General features: G+C 39.6%; 1 protein-coding gene across 1 annotated transcript; it reads right to left on the bottom strand.

Annotated features, from left to right (window-relative positions):
- Positions 1-19,382: 19,382 nt before the first annotated feature.
- LOC132223874 (probable G-protein coupled receptor 160) lies at positions 19,383-21,019 on the bottom strand. The gene has a single exon (XM_059678907.1). The coding sequence runs from the start codon at positions 20,589-20,591 to the stop codon at positions 19,578-19,580; it is 1,014 nt and encodes a 337-aa protein (XP_059534890.1). The 5' UTR covers positions 20,592-21,019; the 3' UTR covers positions 19,383-19,577.
- Between the last annotated feature and the right edge of the window lie 748 nt (positions 21,020-21,767).

Raw genomic sequence — 21,767 nt, 5'->3', positions numbered from 1 at the left:
AAAACTCCCTGTCATATCAATACATAATCACTGAACCTAGAAGCAAATGTCTCTAGGAGAATACAAAAGAGATATGAGGAATTAAAAGTAATATGTGGATCAGAGAGCTGACCCATTGAATAAGGGGGCAGGCAGAACTGAAGGAGGGTTTTCAATACCACTGATTGTGGCACTGAGATAAAATACATTGCCATCTCTCAGGATCTGTTGTGCCTTAGAACTAACGCAAAAGACACAATCTCAGGTACACCTATTGCCTATTCCCAGAACATTCTTAAAGCAGATGTCATCATCATTTAGAATTAACATGGGGCAAAGAAAACATACAGGCTATCAGTCTGTCTGTTGAATAGTTGATAGAGAGGAAACAAGAGTTAATAGAAAGGAAGAAGCCAGTTTACTACAATTACCATGTAGACCATAAATTTATCAGTTGCTTCCCCTTCTCAAATACCAACCACTTCAGCAGGTGGAGAAGGGGCAGAGGAGACAGAAAAGGGAGTGGGGGAGAGATAATGAAAAGAACATGTCACTCCATCAAAAAACTACTAGACTTAATACATGAATTTAGTAATGTAGCAGGATACAAAATTAACCCCAAGAAATATGAGGCATTTCTATACACCAATAGTGAATGTGCAGAAAGAGAGATTATAAAAACAATCCCATTTACCATCGAACCAAAAAAATTAAGCTACCTAGGAATAAACTTAACTAAAGAGGTAAAAGACCTCTACTCAGAAAACTACAGGACGTTGAAAAAAGAGATAGAGGAAGACATAAACAGATGGAAGAATGTACCGTGTTCATGGATTGGTAGAATCAACATCATTAAAATGTCCATACTACTCAAAGCAATCATAAATCCAACGCACTTTCCATTAAAATACCAACGGCATATTTCACAGATCTAGAACAAACTCTCCAAAAATTCATCTGGAATAAAAAAAGACCCCGAATAGCTGCAGCAATCCTGAAAAAGAACAAAGTAGGTGGGATCTCAATCCCAGATATCAAGCTGTATTACAAAGCCACGGTTCTCAAAACTGCCTGGTACTGGCACAAGAACAGGCATATAGATCAATGGAATAGAATAGAGAGCCCAGAAATCGGCCCGAACCAATATGCTCAATTAATATTTAACAAAGAAGGCAAGAACATACAATGGAGCCAAGATAGTCTCTTCAATAAATGGTGTTGGGAAAATTGGACAGATATATGCAAGAAATGAAACTAGACCACCAACTTACACCATACACAAAAATAAACTCAAAATGGATAAAGGACTTAAATGTATGACAGAAAACCATAAAAATTCTAGAAGAATCCAAAAGCAACAAAATCTCAGACATATGCCGAAGCAATTTCTTCACTGATACAGCTCCTAGGGCACTTAAAACTAAAGAGAAAATAAACAAATGGGACTACATCAAAATAAAAAGCTTCTGCACAGCAAAAGAAACCGTCAATAAAACAACAAGAAAACCCACTGCTTGGGAAAACATATTTGCCAATGTCATATCTGATAAGGGCCTAATCTCCAAAATTTATAGGGAACTCATACAACTTAACAAAAGGAAGATAACCAATCCAATCAAAAAATGGGCAAAGGATCTAAATAGACACCTTTCAAAAGAGGACATTCAGAAAGCCAAGAGACATATGAAAACATGCTTAAAGTCACTAATCACCCGAGAGATGCAAATCAAAACAACAATGAGGTACCATCTCACACCTGTCAGACTGGCTATCATCAACAAATCAACAAACGACAAGTGCTGGAGAGGATATGGAGAAAAAGGAACACTCGTGCACTGCTGGTGGGAATGCAGACTGGTGCAGCCACTATGGAAGACAGTATGGAGTTTCCTCAAAAAACTAAAAATGGAACTCCCATTTGACCCTGTGATCCCTCTTCTAGGAATATATCCCAAGAAACCAGAAACACGAATCAGAAAGGATATATGCACCCATATGTTCATAGCAGCACAATTCACCATAGCTAAGATCTGGAAACAGCCTAAGTGCCCATCAGTAGATGAATGGATTAGAAAACTGTGGTACATCTACACAATGGAATACTATTCTGCTGTAAAAAGGAAGGAACTCTTACCATTTGCAACGGCATGGATGGAACTGGAGAGCATTATACTAAGTGAAATAAGTCAGTCAATGAAGGAAAAATACCACATGATCTCCCTCATTCATGGATAATAGAGACCATTATAAAGTTATTTACAATAATAGATATGGAGGCAGAGCTGCCTCAAACAGATTGTCAAACTGCAGCGGGAAGGCCGGGGAGGGTTGGGGGGCAGGAGGGAGGTGGGTAAGAGATCAACCGAAGGACTTGTATGCATGCATATAAGCATAACCAATGGACATAAAACACTGGGGGGGGTAGGGGAGGTCAGGGGATTGTCAAGGGCGGGGGTAAAATGGACACATATGTAATGCCCTTTGTAATACTTTAAGCAATAAAAAAAATCAATTAAAAATAATAAAAAAAATAATAAAAATCAAAAAGAAAAGAAAAAAGAAAAGAACATGTCACTCTCTACTACAGGTAGAATATAGCAACCTCATATACATATTGCCTGAGGGAGACAATTCTGTCAAGTCCTGAGACTGACAGTTGCAGTAGAAATTGACTAGTAATACAGTGGGGCTTTGACTTATGAGTGTCTTGACTAACGAGTTTTTCGAGATACGAGCCATCTCTCGGCCGATTTTTTGCTTTGGGTTGCGAAATAAAATTCGGGTTACCAGCAGCTTCAGATACCCCACCGCTAGTTGGCGCAGCGAACGTCACAATGAATGCCACAACATCAGCCCAGCATCACGTGTCTCACTCGTTCACTTTTCGATTTGACATACGAGTAATTTGAATTACGAGCTCCATCACGGAACGAATTAAACTCGTAAGTCAAGGCCCCACTGTAAAACCCAAATTCTATAGAATTATGTACCAAAGAGAAACTATGCTTAAATCTAAAGTGACTGGAGTGGGCAGGACTGGATTGAGTTTAATATATTGTTCTAAACGTGATTTTTTTTTTTCTGCTGTTGACTTAAAATTAGGGCTTTTAAAAGAATTTATGATTTGTTCTCTGGGCAACCGCTCAACAGATCCTGAGAGTTCCCAGAGGAGCTGTAGCACACCAGTGGGATCCATTGGGGTCTGCTGCAACCAGAAGCAAGTCACAGACTGCAATCAAAGAAACGTGGGAGATTCCAAGATGGCTGCAGAGTACTGGAGGCTCTGTCTGCTTGCTCCCAACACCATACTAGACTAGGGGCTATGCTGCAAAGTGTTCACTTTGAAAAACTAGCCAAAGTGTAGCTGATCTGAATTGTTGTTGTAGGCAGGGAATGTGGAGAAAGGACAGGAGGAGATGAGGAGATGGTGAGCCAGCTTTTGCATGTGGTGGCAGGTGAGGAAAAGTGTGGCAGTGGAGCCCTCACCCCCTGGGAGCAAGGAGTCTCATCCCTACGTAGGCATCCCCAATCCAGTGCAACAGAAACGGGGAGGGGAGCAGAATAGGATTAGGTGGTGGGAATCAATGAGGATTCTGTCCACCTGGGAGTCTCAGACTGCACCGGCACAGACAAATAGTGACTTCTTTGTTACAACACCAGCGTGGGAAATTTACAGTGATCTGTGTCTGTGGAGGGGGCCATTCAAAAAAGATCAGGTCTGATTGGTATACACAGAAGTAAATCTGAGGAGCTCTTTATTCTCTGAAAGAACTTTGGGCAGGGTGCTTGAAAAAGGCTGGACAGTGACTTGTGCAAAAAGATTGGTCTTGCCCAACTCAAACACATGGGCTGTGACCCTCCCACCACCTGAAGAACAGTTGATTCTTCCCTAACCTGCTGCGACATGAGGCAAAGGGGAATTGCTTGGGACTGGAAATATCCACCCATGCAGCTAGGAATGATGGCACAGAGGACTTGGACATTTGGCCTAGTCGGAACCTGGGCTGAAGCCCTGCCCAGTGGGGGCCAGATGCGCTGAAAGATAGGAGTACAAAGCTGGGCTGGTTTGATTTTATATTTTTATCCTCTCTTATTTGGTGTGGTTAAGAGGGGGGTATCAGGGAGCCAGGCAGAGCTGAGGCATTGCAATGGTGCCTTCAGGGTGGGGTTTGTACTAGGAGACATATAGGCATGTCCTGGGCCCTTCAGCTGTATTATGGGGAACCAGTGCCCAGCTTCCCTGTGAGTTCAATCAGCACAGCCCTGGGAAGGAGGTACAGTGTCCACCCTCTACCCTCCTACAAGCTACAGGCACTACCTCCAACACGAGTCTGTTTAAAGCACCCACACTAGGTCCCAGATACCCCCACAAAACCCAGTTCCATGGAATAAGGGAGAGCAGCTGTGAGCAGGGACATTCAATGTGCGAGACCCAAGGCAGACCCAGCCTCTTGGCCACAGAGGCACTGCCCATTGGACTACTTTGGGGTCTGCCCTTCCTGCAATAATTAGATTGCTGGGGGACAGCAAATGGCATTGGCTTGCACCAGAGAAGCTCCTGGAGGCCCAGAACTGGCACACCAATAGGCAAGGGTTGGATAGGATTAGAGTAAACTTCAGTGAGCTCCATAAATAGCAGATCCAAAGGAGAATTACAGCAGACACCAAAAACTGTGGGGATGAAATCCACCTATTTTTATTTTTTTTCTTTTGAATTTCATTTTTAAGGTTTCTTTCTTTTCTTCTCTTTTTTCTTTCATATCTCTTATTTCTCTCTTTTTTTCTATTCAATTTCTTTCTCCTTTCATTTTATTTTATAAATTTTCTTTCTGTATTTTTGTTATTCTATATTTTGTTTTATTCAACATTATTATTTGTAATTTATTATTTCGTTTTATTTTTCCTTATCCTTTTTCTTTTCTCTTTCTTCTTTTCATTTATATTCTTTTTTCATTTATTTTTAGCATCTCTAATTATTTTGGTCTCTTGTCTTTTAGTATTCTTTTTAAATTCTTCTTTATGGTTATCATTTTGTTGTTGTTTTTGTATAGTTTTTGGTTTGGTTTTGTGTTCTCTTGTTTTGCTCTGTGAGCACTTGTAAAACAGTTGGCATGATGTGGTTGGGGTTGAGCCTCACAGTCAGCCAGCTTGAAGGCTGAGCCAATCCATGAAGTGGTCAACAGCAACCAAGCCCCAAATACAACAGGAAGGACCACACAAGCCACACAAGAAACATTCCCAGAGCACCCAGAGCAGAAGATTAAGGAGTCTATACCACTGGGTCCCACAAAACACCCACTACAGAAGGCCCCCCTACCAAGACTGGGAGTAATAGCAGTCATACAATACACAGAATAACATAGGTGAAATAAAGAATACGCTGGAAAGAATAAACAGTAAGTTAGAGGAAGCAGAAGATCAAATTCGTGAATTAGAAGATAAGGTAGAAAAAAAATCAATCAGAGTGACAAAATTACAAAATAATTAGAAGGCAAGGGGATAGTTTAAGGAAATGTTGGGACAGCGTGAAACAATATCTGTATCATAAGGGTCCAAGAGGGAGAAAAAAATGAACAAAGGATAGAGAATCTGTTTGAAGAAATAACGAAAGGAAACTTCCCATTACTGATTTAGGAAACATTCACAAAGGTTCAGAAAGCACTGAGAGTTGCAATGAAGATGAAACCAAGGGGCACACACCAAGAAACATAATTAAAATGGCAAACATTAAAGACAAAGAGAATGTTCAGTGTGGTACAGTGGTTGAGCATCTACCTATGAACCAGAAAGTCAGGGTTTGATTCCTAGTCAGGGTACATGCACAGGATGCAGGCTTGATCCCCAGTGTGTGTGTGTGTGTGTGTGTGTGTGTGTGTGTGTGTGTGTGTGCAGGAAGCAGCTGATCAATGATTCTCTCTCGTTATTGATGTTTCTATCTTTCTCTCCCTCTTCCTTCCTCTCTGAAATCAATAAAATATATTTTGAAAAGACAAATAGTCTTAAGGGCAGCAAGGGAGAGGCAGTCAGTTACCTACAAGGGTGTTCCATAAAGCTCTCAGCTGACCTCTCAACAGAAACACTATAGGTCAGAAGGAAATGGCATGAAGAATTCAAAGTAATGAAAAGGAAGGAACTGAAAATAAGACTATTCTATCTAGTAAGGTTATCATTCAAAATTGAAGGTGAAACAAAGAAATACTCAGATAAAAGAATAAAGGAGTTAATTACAACCAAGTCAGCATTGCAAGACATATCAAAGGGAGTGCTGTAAGAAGAACTAAAGAGAGAAACATAAGCATAAAAAATAAAAATGGAAATAAATGTCTATAATTAATAACCTTAAATGCAAATGAATTAAATAATTCAATAGAAACATAGGGTAGCTGAATGGGTAAGACAACATGACACATATGTCTGCTGTCTAAAAGAGACACACCTCAAAACAAAAGACTCCCACAGGATGAAAGTGAAGCTATGGAAAAAAGTTTTCCATGCAAATTGAAACAAAAAAGCAGGAATAGCAATACTTATATATGACAAAATAGATTTCAAAGCAAAAACCATAAAAAGAGACAAAGAAGGCTCCTACATAATACTAAATGGATCCATATAACAAGAAGATACAACCTTAGTAAACATATATGCACCCGATATAGGAGCGCCTAAATGTATTAAAAAGCTCTTTAAGGGAGAGATCGACAGCAATGCAGTCATAATAGGCAACTTTATTATTTTTTCTTAAAAAATATTTATTGTTGAGAATATTACAGATGTCCCCCCTTTTACCTCATTGCCCCCCTCCATCCGGTTCCCACCCCACCCCAGGCCTCCACCACCCTATTGTCTGTGTCCATAGATAATGCATATATGCATATAAGATCTTTAGTTACTCTCTCCCTTCCCCCCTCCCCTCTGAGATTCGTCAGTCTGTTCCATATTTCCAGGCCACTGGTTCTATTTTATTCATCAGTTTATTTTGATCATTAAATTCCTTATTTGTTTATTTGGATTTTTATATACAATTGTTGATAGATATGTATTTATTGCAATTTTATTGTTCATATTTTTTTTATCTCTTCTTCTTCTTCCTACTCCTCCTCCTCTTTCTCCTCCCCCACCCTTCTTAAAGAATACGCTTCAAGTTTTAATGTGATACTGGTTTGTTGGTGATGAATTCCTTTAGCTTTTTCTTGTCTGTCAAGCTCTTTATCTGACCTTGAATTCTAAATGATAGCTTTGTTGGGTAGAGTAAACTTGGTTGCAGGTTCTTGCTTTTCATTACTTTGAATATGTCTTGCCATTCCCTTCTGGACTGCAAAGTTTCTGTTGAGAAATCAGCTGACAGCTGTATGAGCCCTTCCTTGTAGGTAACTAACTGCTTTTCTTTTGCTGCTTTTAAGATTATCTCTTTGTCTTTAACCCTTGGCATTTTAATTATGATGTATCTTGGTGTGGGCTTCTTTGGGTTCCCAGTTGTAGGGGGGGATGCAGGAAGCAGCTGATCAATGATTTTCTCTCATGATTGATGTTTCTATCTCTCTCTCTCTCATCCTTCTTCTCTGAAATCAATAAAAATATATTTTAAAAAAGACAAAGAACCTAACTGGTTTGGCTCAGTGGATAGAGCATCAGCCTGTGGACTCAAGGGTCCCAGGTTCAATTCTAGTCAAGGGCATGTACGTTGGTTGCAGGTGCATCCCCAGTAGGGAGTGTGCAGGAGGCAGCTGATCGATGTTTCTCTCTCATCGATGTTTCTAACTCTCTATTCCTCTCCCTTCCTCTCTGTAAAAAATCAATAAAATATATATATATTTTTAAAAAGACAAAGAATCTGAAGGTCAGCAAAAGAGAGGCACTCGGTTACATACAAGGATGCTCCCATAAGGCTTTCAGCTGACTTCTCAACAGAAACACTATAGGCCAGATGGGAATGGCATGAAGCATTTAAAGTAATGAAAATCAAGGAACAGAAAATAAGACTCTCTGTACTTCCTGGACTTATAAGTCTATTTCTTTCACCAGGTATGGAAAGTTTTCTATCATTATTTCTTCAAATAGGTTTTCCAAATCTTACTCTCTTTCTTCTCATTCTGGCATCCCCATAATGTGAATGTTGGTATGCTTGAAGTTGTCCCAGAGGCTCCTTACATGATCTTCATATTTTTGGATTATTTCTTCTTTTTGCTCTTCTGATTGGGTATTATTTTCTTCCTCATATTTCAAATTGTTGAATGGATTCTTAGAATCCTCCGTTCTACTGTTGAATCCCTGTAAATTATTTTTTATTTCAGTTAGTGTATGCTTAATTTCTGAATGATCCTTTTTCATGTCTTTAACATTTTCATCTCACTAAGATCCTTGGAAATCTAAGTCCCTCGATGCTCTTATTAAGTCCTTTGAAGATCTCACTAATAACCTTGAGTAACCTTTACCATTCTTTTGAACTCTCTATTCAGTAGTTTGCTTGCTTCCATTTCTTTCATTTGAGACATGTTTCTTTGTCTCTGCATTTTGGCTGCTTCTCTCTGTTTGTGTGTATTAAGTAGAGCTTCTATGTCTCTTGGAATTGGTAGAGTGGCCTTGTGTAGTATGTGTCCTGTAGGATGCAGTGACTCAGCCTTCCCAGTCACCTGTTATGGGCTCTCTAGGTGTGCTTCTGTGTGGGCTGTGGACACTGTCTTGCTGTAGTTGAGCCTCCTTGATTGCTGTTGGCATCTCTGGGAGGAATTGACCTCTAGGCCAATTGATTGTAAAGACCATCTGCTTCCACATTGGAAGAGCTTTGTGCAGGAGATACTCCTATAGAGCAGGACTTGCTTCAGTGGGGATTTGGTGCTCACTGAATCTGCTCCTTGAGTGTGTTGCTTGTGGATGTGCAGAGTTGTAATCTGGTATGGTCTGAAGCTGTCCACCGGGTACACTGGCTCTGGGGCCTCCAGGGAAGTTCAGAGTCAGCTGTTGCCTGGGGCCACCTAGTAGGAGCTACTGAGAGATCTACAGATGGCTGGCATTTGTATTGAACTTAGAAGTGCTCAGGGAGACCAAGCTGTGAAACTAGGCAGGATGAAGCTAGTGCCAGTTCTTGGGCCTCTCATTGATAGATATAAGGCACACTGAAGCCAGCTCTTGCTGGGAGCCAGTCCATCCTTGCTGCTTGACACACTCGCTGCAGGGAAGAAACATCTGCACAGCATATGTTTAAAGGGACCTGGCGTATATGGCATACTGTTCTTAATATGTTTGCTCACCTTCTTGGTGCTTTTCATTTTAACCAAGGTCACCTCTCCGAGAAAGATTGTTTCCCCAGGTAGGGATTTTCCCCTGAAGTTAGAGAGGGAATAAAACCCCTTAACTAAGTGCCAGGCGGGTAGTTAATCACTTTAACTACGAACAATCACGCTTAAGCTACATAATCTTTACTCCCTGGAATGCAGATAAGAAATGCCCTAACCTTTGGAATAGAGATTGATAGGATTGGAATCAACTGGTATAAATACAGATGTAACAAGACAACAGGACACAGAACCTAGAGACAGAACCTAGCGAGAGAACATGGCTACAGAACTTGGCTAGAGAACCTAGACAGAACCTGGCTGAAGAACCTGGCTATAGAACCTGGCGACCGAACCTGGCTGGAGAACCTAGTGAGAGAACCGAACCAGAACTTGGCTGGAGATCCTAACCAGAACTTGGCTGGAGATCCTGGCTAGGCTGCTGATCAACTGAACACTGTCTCCGTGTCATTCCTTCTTCGCTGACTCCGTCCACACCTTTGGGGACCCCTGGACCTGCTGGGGTTGGACCCCAGCAAGCTCTGCTTGTTTAAGAGATTTTAGGAAAGTGTGAAGCCTGAACCAGGGCAGGCCATTCATATGGAAAAGCTGCTGCAAATAGCTTGGGTGGGGCTGCGAGTTGGATGGGACAAGGTCTCAGCGAATCCCCAGGGTAGATCAAACAACATAGGCCACACTGATGGAAACTCAGATAATGGCTTCCAGTCAGATATGGGATGGGGGAGGTCCCAGCACAAGCATAATGACTCCTGCAAGCACCTTGTATGGGAAAGTCTCAAAGATAGACCACATGTTATGACATGATATATGATTTTACAATCTCAAGACGATTGAAATCATATCAAGTATCTTCTCAGATGACAATGGCATCAAACTAGAAATCAACCACAATAAAAACACTAAAAAATGTTCAAACACATAGAGGCTAAATAGCATGTTATTAAACAATGAATGGTTTAACAATGAGATAAGGAAGAAATAAAAAAATCCAAGAAATATGAAAAAGAACACAACAACCCCGAATCGATGGGACACAGCAAAAGCAGCCCTGAGAGGGAAGTTCATAGGATTACAGGCCTACAACAAGAAACAAGAAAAATATCAAATAAGTAATATAACACTACATATAAATGAATTAGAAAAAGAAAATCCCAGAGTAAGTACAAAAAAGGATATAATAAAAAAAATACAGAAATAAATGACATAGAGACTTAAAAAAATACAAATGATTAATGAAATCAAGATCTGAACTTTTAGCCAGACGCATCAAGAAACAAAGAGCAAGGAACCAAATACATAAAATCAGAAATGTAAGAGGCAAAATAACAGCTGACTTCACAGAAATACATAGGATTGTAAAAAAAAAAAAATACTGTGAACAACTATATGCTAACAAATTGAATGACATAGGAAAAATTCCAAAAAACATACAATCTTCCAAAAGGGAATAAAAAAGAATCAGAATCAGAAAAACTGAATAGAGATTAAAAATGGTGGCAGAGTAAGTGGATGGTGCATGGACATGCTCTCAGAAACAAATTGGAATTACTACTAAAATACAGAAAAACTTCCTGAATAATCAATGGAAAACTCACAGGAGAGAACCCTGATACCTGAGGACTGAAAGTGGAGACCATATAGAGACTGGTGGGAGGGACAGAGGGGTGAAAGGGCTGTCTGGGAGCCCACAGACAACAACTGAAGTCCTGGAGAGATATCTCAGCTGTGGGGGTTTGCCACTGAGAACTATGGGATCTAATCCCCAAGCTGGGCCCCTGAGCAGAGAGCACCAAAACTAAGAAGAGTACCCACATAACATCTGGCTGTGAAAAGCAGTGGGATGCTGTGTGTCAGGGAGTGACAGCTGAAAATTCAGGCACCCTCTTAAAGGGCCAGTGCACAAAATTCCCTGGGGAGCCACCCATCTTGTGCTCTGGCAGAGGGAGGGAGAGGTGGACTGGAGCTGTGAGAGCCTAAGCCAGGACTGGGGACTCGGGGGATAGAGCTCAGAAGGCAGACACCCCAAGTTTCCTGGGCTGAGTCATTCCCTCACACAGCAGAGGACATCTTTCCCACATAGACATTTGCCTTGCCTGGGGGAAAACAGTTGACACATCCTATTGGAAAACACCTTGCCCTGCGGCCACTTAAGAGATTAAAAATAACCATTAGCCTCCAGGCAGAAGCAACTGCCCCACCCTGTTGAAAAAAAATCTCACCACACCTGAAGACAATTGCCTGCAGAGCAATACAAGTCTGTTGGCAGAGATGGTCTCTGGAGCCTTTGAATCTTTGTCTGATCTAATTAGACAGAAACAGACTTTAATATGGTCCTGCACTAGAGACAGAGAGGTGTAGAGCAGCGGTCGGCAAACTGCGGCTTGCGAGCCACATGCGGCTCTTTGGCCCCTTGAGTGTGGCTCTTCCACAAAATTCACGTGCAGGTGCGCACATACAGTGTGATTAAAACTTCGTGGCCCATGCGCAGAAGTAGGTTTTCAGCCTGGGTGAGTCTATTTTGAAAAAGTGGTGTTAGAAGAAGTGGCGGTACGTTTGCTGAGGTCGACCCCTCAGATTGAGGACGTTTTTAGCAAAGGCCAGCTTAGGAGTACCCTAATTAAGCTAATAACAATGTACCTACCTATATAGTTTAAGTTTAAAAAAATTTGGCTCTCAAAAGAAATTTCAATCATTGTACTGTTGATATTTGGCTCTGTTGACTAATGAGTTTGCCAACCACTGGTGTAGAGGATTTACCTAATACATAGTCACAAACCCAAACAAACAGCCAAAATGAGGAGACAAAGAAATAACCACCAAATGAAAGAACTAGAGAATCCTCCAAATGAAGAGATAAATGAACCAGAGATAAGAAATGTATCTGGGGAGAAACCAAGATGGCGGCATAGGTTAATGCCAGAGATTGCTGTCTCGAACAACCACTTAAGAGATATAACTAAAGGACAGAACAGACATCATCCAGAACCACAGGAAGGCTGGCTGAGTGGAAATTCTACAACTAGGAGGAAAGAGAATATCATACCCAGACTCAGAGGAGGCGCAGTGCTGAAGTGAAATACTCAGGTGCGGAGTGCACACCCAGAGCGGGCTGGCGACAGAGAGCCGGTTGTTGTTTTCAATCTGGAGGGAGTTTCAGACTCTGAGCTCCAGATCTGGGCGAGTCTCTGGGGACCCAGACTCAAACGGGAGAAGCGGGACTGTCTGGCTTCGGTCGGAACTCAAAGGCAGCTTTCTCTCCGAGGTTTGCAGTGGTTGCTGGGACTCTGTGAGGCAGAGCCCCTAGGGACAGAACTGAGAGCAGCCATAACTGCTCACTCCGGCCCGCCCTGTAGATCCCCAGGGACCCAACAAGCCCAATCCCTGCGCAGAGCCATTTGCCAGATAGCCTCAGGCAAACACTCGATTAGCACCACCCTAGAGATCCAGCACAGAAGCTTTCCCACTGCAGACACAGCTGACTCTCATAGCCAGTTAGCCTGGAGGTCAAATCACCCCCAGTATTGCTGACAACAATCAAGGCTTAACTACAACAAGACTGCGCACAAAGACCACTAGGGGGTGCACCAAGAAAAGATAAAAAAAATGCGGAGACAAAGAAACAGGACGCAAATGTCAGAAATGGAAGATATAGAGCTCAAAACCACACTTTTAAGGTCTCTCAAGAACTGTCTAGAAGCTGCCGATAAACTTAGTAAGGCCCTCGAAAAGACTGGTGAGACCGCTGATAAATGTAGTGAGATCCTCAAGAAATCTAATGAGACCCTCGATGTTGTGATAAAGAACCAACTAGAAATTAAGCATACACTGACTGAAATAAAGAATATTATACAGACACCCAACAGCAGACCAGAGGAGCGCAAGAATCAAGTTAAAGATTCAAAACGCGAAGAAGCAAAAAACACCCAACTGGAAAAGCAAAATGAAAAAAGAATCCGAAAATACGAAGATAGTGTAAGGAGCCTCTGGGACAGCTTCAAGCATACCAACATCAGAATTATACGGGTGCCAGAAGATGAGAGAGAGCAAGATATTGAAAACCTATTTGAAGAAATAATGACAGAAAACTTCCCCCACCTGGTGAAAGAAATAGACTTACAGGTCCAGGAAGCACAGAGAACCCCAAACAAAAGGAATCCAAAGAGGACCACACCAAGACACATCATAATTAAAATGCCAAGAACAAAAGACAAAGAGAGAATCTTAAAAGCAGCAAGAGAAAGACAGTCAGTTACCTACAAGGGAATACCCATATGACTGTCAGCTGATTTCTCAACAGAAACTTTGCAGGCCAGAAGGGAATGGCAAGAAATATTCAAAGTGATGAATACCAAGAACCTACAACCAAGATTACTTTATCCAGCAAAGCTATCATTCAGAACGGAAGGTCAGATAAAGAGCTTCGCAGATAAGGAAAAGCTAAAGGAGTTCATCACCACCAAACCAGTATTATATGAAATGCTGAAAGGTATCCTTTAAGAAGAGGAAGAAGAAGAAAAAGGTAAAGATACAAATTATGAACAACAAATATGCATCTATCAACAAGTGAATCTAAGAATCAAGTGAATAAATAATCTGATGATCATAATAGAATCAGGGACATAGAAAGGGAATGGACTGACTATTCTTGGGGGGGAAAGGGGTGTGGGAGTGGCGGGAAGAGACTGGACAAAAATCGTGCACCTATGGAAGAGGACAGTGGGTGGGGAGTGAGGGCACAGGGTGGGGTGGGAACTGGGAGGAGGGGAGTTATGGGGGGGAAAAAGAGGAACAAATGTAATAATCTGAACAATAAATATTTAATTAAAAAAAAAAGAAATGTATCTGGCCGAAACCGGTTTGGCTCAGTGGATAGAGCGTCGGCCTGCGGACTGAAAGTTCCCAGGTTTGATTCCAGTAAAGGGCATGTACCTGGGTTGCGGGCATGTCCCCAGTAGGATATGTGCAGGTGGCAGCTGATCGATGTTTCTCTCTCATCAATGTTTCTAACTCTCTATCTCTCTCCCTTCCTCTCTGTAAAAAAATCAAGAAAATATATATATATAAAAAAGAAATGTATCTGAAATAGAGTTCAGAGTAATGATGGTAAAGATGATCAACAGAATGAAAAAAGATATAGTAACTATGAGAAAATAACCGTCTGAAAGAATGACATAACACAAATAAAGAACACATTAGAAGGAATACACAGCATATTAGGGGAAGCTAAGGATCAAATCAGTGAATTAGAAAACAGAGTTGAAAAGATCACTCAATCAGAGAACCAAAACAAAACAAAACACACAATTAAAAAACAGGAGGACAGCTTAAGGGAGCAGTGGGACAATGTGAATCATAACAATATTAGAATAGCAGGTGTGCCAGAAGAGGCAGAAAGGGAGAAAGGGATAGAGAATGTGTTTGAAGAAATAATGGCAGAAAACTTTCCTAACCTGGTAAAGGAAAAGGTCACGCAAGTTCAGGAGGCACAGAGAACCCCAAACAAGAAGAACCCAAACAGGCCCATGCCCAGACATAACATAATTAAAATGACAAAAATTAAAGACAAAGAGAGAATCTTAAAGGTAGCAACAGAAAAGAAAACTGTTACCTACAAAGGAGCTTCCATAAGGCTTACACCTGATTTCAGAACAGAAACTCTATAGACCAGAAGAGAATGGCATGAAGTACTCAAGGTAATGGAAAGCAAGGATGTAAGGATCTGAGACCAAGATAACTATATCCAGCAAGGCTATCATTCAAAATAGACAGTCAAATAAAGAGCTTCCCAGACAAAAAAAAAAAAAAAAGGATAAAGGATTACGTCACCACCAAGCCAGCATTGTAAGAAATGCTACAGGGACTGCTGTAATGAAAAGAAGAAACAGAGAGAGAAACCTAGCAATACAGCATTAAAATGGCAATATGGCAATAAATAATACCTATCAATAATAACCCTAAATGTAAATGGATTAAATGCTCCAATCAAAAGACATAGGGTAGCTGAATGGATACAAAAACATGACCCAGCTATATGCTGTCTACAAAAAATCCACCTCAAAACAAAAGACACACACAGGATAAGAGTGAAGGGGTGGAAAAAATATTTTCCATGCAAATGGAAAAGAAAAAAAAGCTGGAGTTCCAATACTCATATCTGACAAAATAGACTTTAAAATGAAGGCCATCACAAGAGATACCAAAGGTCACTACATAATATACTAAAGGGATAGATCCAACAAGAGGTAAGCATATATGCACCCAATAAAGGAGCACTTAAATATAAAAACAAAACAGAACAAACAAACAAACAAAATCTTCTAGAGGACTTTAATGGAGAGATCGACAACAATACAGTGATAGTAGGGGAATTTTACACCCCTCTGACTGCACTGGATTGATCTGCCAGACAAAAACTTGACAAGGAAACAGAGACTCTAAAGGACACACTGGATTGGATGGATTTAATTGACATTTATAGAACATATCACCCCAACGCAGCAGAATATACATTCTTCTCAAGTGCACATGGATCATTCACAAAGATAGACCACATGTTAGAACACAAAACAAGTCTCTACAATAGCCGTGGGCAAACTACGGCCCGTGGTCCGGATTCAGCCCGTTCGGCTGTTCTATCTGGCCCGAGGAGCGGAAAGAGCAGAGGGTTCTCTTGCTCTCCCCTCCGTTCCTTCACCAGCAGCAGTGTTAACATGGCAACGTCGGGAAACACGGCTGCAGCTCCTTCTTCTGAGTCCAGTTTAAGAACCCATTGTGGCCCTCGAGTCAAAAAGTTTGCCCATCCCTGCTCTACAAGTTCAAGAAGATTGAAATCATATCAAGCATCTGTCAGATCATAGTGGAATGAAATTAGAAATCAACTACAGTAAAAACACCCCAAAACATTCAAACACATGGAGGCTAAATAGCATGTTATTAAACAAATGAATGAGTTACCAAAGAGATCAAGAAAGAAATAAAAAACTTCCTGGAAACAAATGACAATGAAAAAACAACAATTCTAAATCTCTGGGACACAGCAAAAGCAGTTCTCAGAAGGATATTCATAGCACTACAGGCCTACCAAAAAAAAAAAAAAAAAAAAAAAAAAAAAGAAAGAAAGAAAAATCAGCAATAAACTATTTAACCCTACATCTTAAAGAGCTAGAAGGAGAACAACAACAAAAGGCCAGAGTAAGTAGAAGGAAGGAAATAATGAAGATTAACGCAGAAATAAATAACAAAGAGACTAAAAGAAAACAAAACAAAATCAATGAAACCAAGAGCTGGTTCTTTGAAAGGATCAACAAAATTGAGAAACCATTATCCAGACACATCAAGAAACAAAGAGAGAGGACCCAAATAAATAAAATCAGAAATGAAAGTGGAGAAGTAACCACTGACACCACAGAAATACAAAAGATTGTAAGAAAATACTATGAACAGCTATATGCCAACAAGCTGTACAATATGGATGAAATAGACAATTTCCTAGAAAAACGTAATCTCCCAAAACTGAATCAGGAGCACTCAGAAAACGTGAATTGGCCAGTAACAACTGATGAAATATAAGCAGTAATAATAATAATAAAAAACTCCCACCAAACAAAATCCCAGGTCCAGATCTCTTCATATGGGAGTTTTACCAAACAATCAAAGAAGAAATAACACCTATACTCCTCAAACTATTTGAGAAAATCTAAGATGAAGGGACACTTCCAAACTCTTTTTAAGATGCCAGCATTATACTAATTCCAACACCAGATAAGAACACTACAAAGAAAGAGAATTACAGGCCAATATCCCTGATGAACATAGGTGCTAAAATCCCCAACAAAATATGAGCAAATCACATCCAGCAATATATTAAAAAATCATACAGCATGATCAAGTAGGATTGATCAGGTATGCAAGACTGGTACAATATTCACAAATCAATAAACATGACACATCACATAAACAAATTAAAAGACAAAAATCACATGATCATATCAATAGGTGCAGAGAAAGCATTCAATAAAACCCAACACCCATTTTTGATTAACACTTTTAGTAAAATGGGAATAGAGGGAGTATATCTCAACATGATACAGACCATACATGACAAACCTACAGCCAACATAATACTCAATGGGGAAAAAATAAAACCATATCCCCTAAGAACAGAAACAAGACAGAGATGCCCACTTTCACCACTCCTGTTCGACATAGTACTGGAATTGCTAGCCATAGCAATCAGACAAGAAGAAGAAATAAAAGGCATCCAAATTGGAAAGGAAGAAGTAAAACTATCATTATTACCAGATGACATATTTTACATAGAAAACCCTAAAGAATCCTTCAAAAAACTACTATACTTAATACATGAATTCAGCAATGTAGCAGGATACAAAATTAAAACTCAGAAAATCTATGGCTTTTTTATATACCAATAATGAACTCACAGAAAGAGAAACTAAACAAACAAACAAACAAACAAACAAACAAAAAACCACCAAAAAAAACCAATCCCATTTACAATTGCTCCAAAAAAATTAAGATACCTAGGAATAAACTTAACTAAGGAGCTAAAAGACCTGTACTCAGAAAACTACAGAACATTGAAAAAAGAGATAGAGGAAGACATAAACAAATGGAAGAACATACTGTGTTCATGGATTGGTAGAATCAACATCATTAACATGTCCACACTACCCAAAGCAATCTATTGATTCAATGCAATCTCCATTAAGATACCAACAACATATTTCACAGACCTAGAGCAAACTCTCCAAAAATATTTATGGAGTAAAAAAAGATCACAAATAGCCTCAGCAATCCTGAGAAAAAAGAACAAAGTTGGAGGGATCACAATACCAGATATCAAGCTGTATTACAAAGCCACTGTTCTCAAAACTGCCTGATACTGGCACAAGAATAGACACACAGTATCCAGTGGTTGGCAAACTGTGGCTTGCGAGCCACATGCGGCTCTTTGGCCCCTTGAATGTGGCTCTTCCACAAAATACCGACTTCTGCGCATGGGCCACGAAGTTTCAATCACACTGTACATGCGCGCCCGCACATGGTATTTTGTGGCAAATATGTTCTCCCATGCAGTGGGTTTTCTTGTTTTGTTGATGGTTTCTTTTGCTGTGCAGAAGCTTTTTATTTTGATGTAGTCCCATTTGTTTATTTTCCCCTTAGTTTCCATTGCTCTAGGAGTGGTATCTGTGAAGAAATTGCTTCAGCATATGTCTGAGATTTTGCTGCCTGTGGATTGCTCTAAGTTTTTTATGGCTTCTTGTCTTATGTTTAAGTCCTTAATCCATTTTGAGTTTATTTTTGTGTATGGTGTAAGTTGATGGTCTAGTTTCATTTTTTTTTTTGCGTGTATCTGTCCAATTTTCCCAGTACCATTTATTGAAGAGACTATCTTGATTCCATTGTTTGATCTTGTCTCCTTTGTCAAATATTAATTTAGCATAGTGGTTTGGGTCGATTTCTGGGCTCTCTATTCTATTCCATGGATCTATATGTCTGTTCTTGTGCCAGTACCAGGCAGTCTTGAGAACAGTGGCTTTGTAATACAGCTTGATATCTGGTATTGAGATCCCTCCAACTTTGTTCTTCTTTCTCAGGATTGCTGCAGCTATTTGGGGTCTTTTTTTTTTATTCCAGATGAGTTTTTGGAGAGTTTGTTCTAGGTCTGTGAAATATGCCGTTGGTATTTTTTTTTTAACAGGGAGTGAATTGAATCTATAAATTGCTTTGGGTAGTATGGACATTTTAATGATATAAATTCTACCAATCTGTGAACACGGTATGTTCTTCCATCTGTTTATATCTTCCTCTATCTCTTTTTTCAAGGTCCTGTAGCTTTCTGAGTACAGGTCTTTTACCTTCTTAGTTAAGTTTATTCCTAGGTATCTTAATTTTTTGGTGTGATGGTAAATGGGATTTTTTTTTTTGCTGTGAATTAAATAAAAATGTTTATTTAAGTTTATATAAAAGTTGGCAGCGCATCTCAGATTTACATAACAGTTTGCATCCAGTAGTTTTTTTGGATAACAGAAACAACAGTATGGCCAAGGGTTAACTCATTTCACTTCTATGTTAATATTTGTAACATGCAATTTTCCTGAACAGGTATAAAAATTTTCTTGGAATTATTTTATTTAAAAATGAACAAAAAGACAAATAATATCATAGCCCCAAAATACACACTGAGGCGGTTGAGGGAGGCTTCAGTTCAGTTCAGTCTTTGTATGCCCTGAGTTATTTTTCCTTTGAAAATACCACAGTTGTAAGTTTTAACATGGCAACATGTTAACAAATTATAATTGATGTAGGCTTTTCAATTTGCTCAGGATCATGAATTGCAAGTGCAATGAAGCAGCTTTTCCAGTTGACAAATGGATCCACAGGTAATGCAATGTCTCTTAAATTTAACTTGTGACATTTACACCAGTAAACCGTAGCAATGAGAAAACTATTGACAAAGTACAACCATGGAATGTTCATCTCAATATATGCTGGAATCTGTACTTTAAATAAAAGGGTAATTATTTGAAGTAGTACAAATGGTAACCAGGTACCGAGAAAACAGACAATGAACTTGGGCAAGAGTGTTTTTTTAGAGTTCACAGTACAATTAGAATGGGATGAAAAGGGGAAATATAGGACAGTCTCATTCATGTAGGAAGTTATCCTAATAGCCTGTACCAAGGTAATAACTTCTGACCAAGAAGTGATGAAAGCCATAAATAAAATCATCACCATGAAAAATGAGAGCCAGGAACTTTGAATGCTGACGTTGAAAGGACATTGATAAGGACGAACATTCTGTGCCTTCAGGTTTTGGTAGATATCTGGATCTCCCAAAACATAAGCAAATACTGAAATCCAAATCAAAATTACTGTAAAGAAATAAAATAATTTCTGACACATAAATGGAAGGGTGGTTTTAGAAAAATTCAGATAATAATCTATCCATGCTATCAGGAAAACTGGATAATGCAAAAAGCCATAAGTAAAAGATATAATTTGAGTAAACAAGCAGATGTGGTATTTAGTAAACCTAATGTCTAAAAGTACAAAATCCCTGAAATAGGATATAATGGAAATGTTTAACAAAAGTAAAAGGTCCATGAGTGCTAGTGAAATGCAAAAATATTCCATAAAATTTTGACAGGTGTTTTTTCTTCTCATTCCCAGTGTGAGGATATTTAATAATATTTTCCCAAGTATAATCAAGATTAGCAGACAGTTACCATCCAGAGGCTGACTTGTTTGATGTAACTGGTACTGAGAAGAGCAGTTCTCTGAAGCAAGCACAATCATATTTTTCGTTAAACTTCAGAAGGCCTGCTGAAAGATAGACGATAAGATACTGCTTTGCTTTATTTTCCATCCCTTGGGGCCCAGGGGAAGGCAGAAAAGCAGGATACTCCCTGGAGGAGCATCTGGGGGGCTGTGGAAGGTCATCAAAGGGCAGGAAGTGGAGGAGGATCAGTTCCAGTCACCAAGGCAGTTCCCAGAAGCTCCTTAGAAGAGGATCTGCTTTCTCCAGCAGGTCGTTCTCAGCTCATGGTCTTCCTATTTTATTTCAGTTTAGTGCCTTCAATTAAATCACTTTTGGTTTCTGGCATACCAAAATGCCACATGAATAAGCTTTCAGAAGCACGTTTGAGGCAGCTGCTCCTTCCCCACATCCTCCATCTGTCAGGTAGTTCTAGTGGGACAGACATCACTTATCACCACCTCAGTAGCCATTCCCCCTTCTTTCCTAAGAGACTTTGTTCAGGAAAGGGATTGTTTTTTAATATCTCTCTTTCTGTAAGTTCAATATTGGTGTATACAAATGCCATAGATTTCTTGGCATTAATTTTGTATCCTGCTGCATTGCCAAATTCATTTATTAAGTCTAATACTTTTTTGTGGGAATCTTTAGGGTTTTCTGTGTACAGTATCATGTGATATGCAAATAATGACAGTTTTACTTCTTCTTTTCAAATTTGGAATCTTTGTATTTCTTCATTTTATCAGATCGCTATGACTAGCACTTCCAGTACTATATAGAACAGGAGTGGTGAAAGTGGGCATCCCTATCTTGTTCCTGTTCTTAGGGGAAATGGGTTTAGTTTTTGCCCATTGAGTATGATGTTGGCTGTGGGTTTATCATATATAGCTTTTATTATGTTGAGGTATGATTCTTTTATTCCTACTTTGCTGAGGGTTTTTATCAAGAAACAGTGTTGGATTTTGTCAAATGCTTTTTCTGCATCAATTGATATGACTATATGATTTTTATCTCTCAATTTGTTTATGTGATGTATCACTTTTATTGATTTGTGGATATTGTACCTTCTTTGCATCCCTGGTATAGATCTTACTTGGTCAGGATGTATGATCTTTCTGATGTAATGCTGCATCTGATTTGCTAGAATTTTGTTGAGGATATTGACACCTATGTTCATGAGGGGTATTGGCCTGTAATGCTCTTTCATTGTGTTGTCT

The sequence above is a fragment of the Myotis daubentonii genome, chromosome X (genome assembly GCF_963259705.1).
Source record: "Myotis daubentonii chromosome X, mMyoDau2.1, whole genome shotgun sequence".
NCBI classification, from domain to species: Eukaryota; Metazoa; Chordata; class Mammalia; order Chiroptera; family Vespertilionidae; genus Myotis; species Myotis daubentonii.
The sequence above is the reverse complement of the archived record's forward strand: the minus strand, read 5'-3'. Positions and strand labels throughout refer to the sequence as shown.

What these genes read in the sequence shown, in the direction of transcription:
- LOC132223874 (XM_059678907.1), bottom strand. Translation starts at nt 20,591, where the DNA reads ATGATTGTGCTTGCTTCAGAGAACTGCTCTTCTCAGTACCAGTTACAT.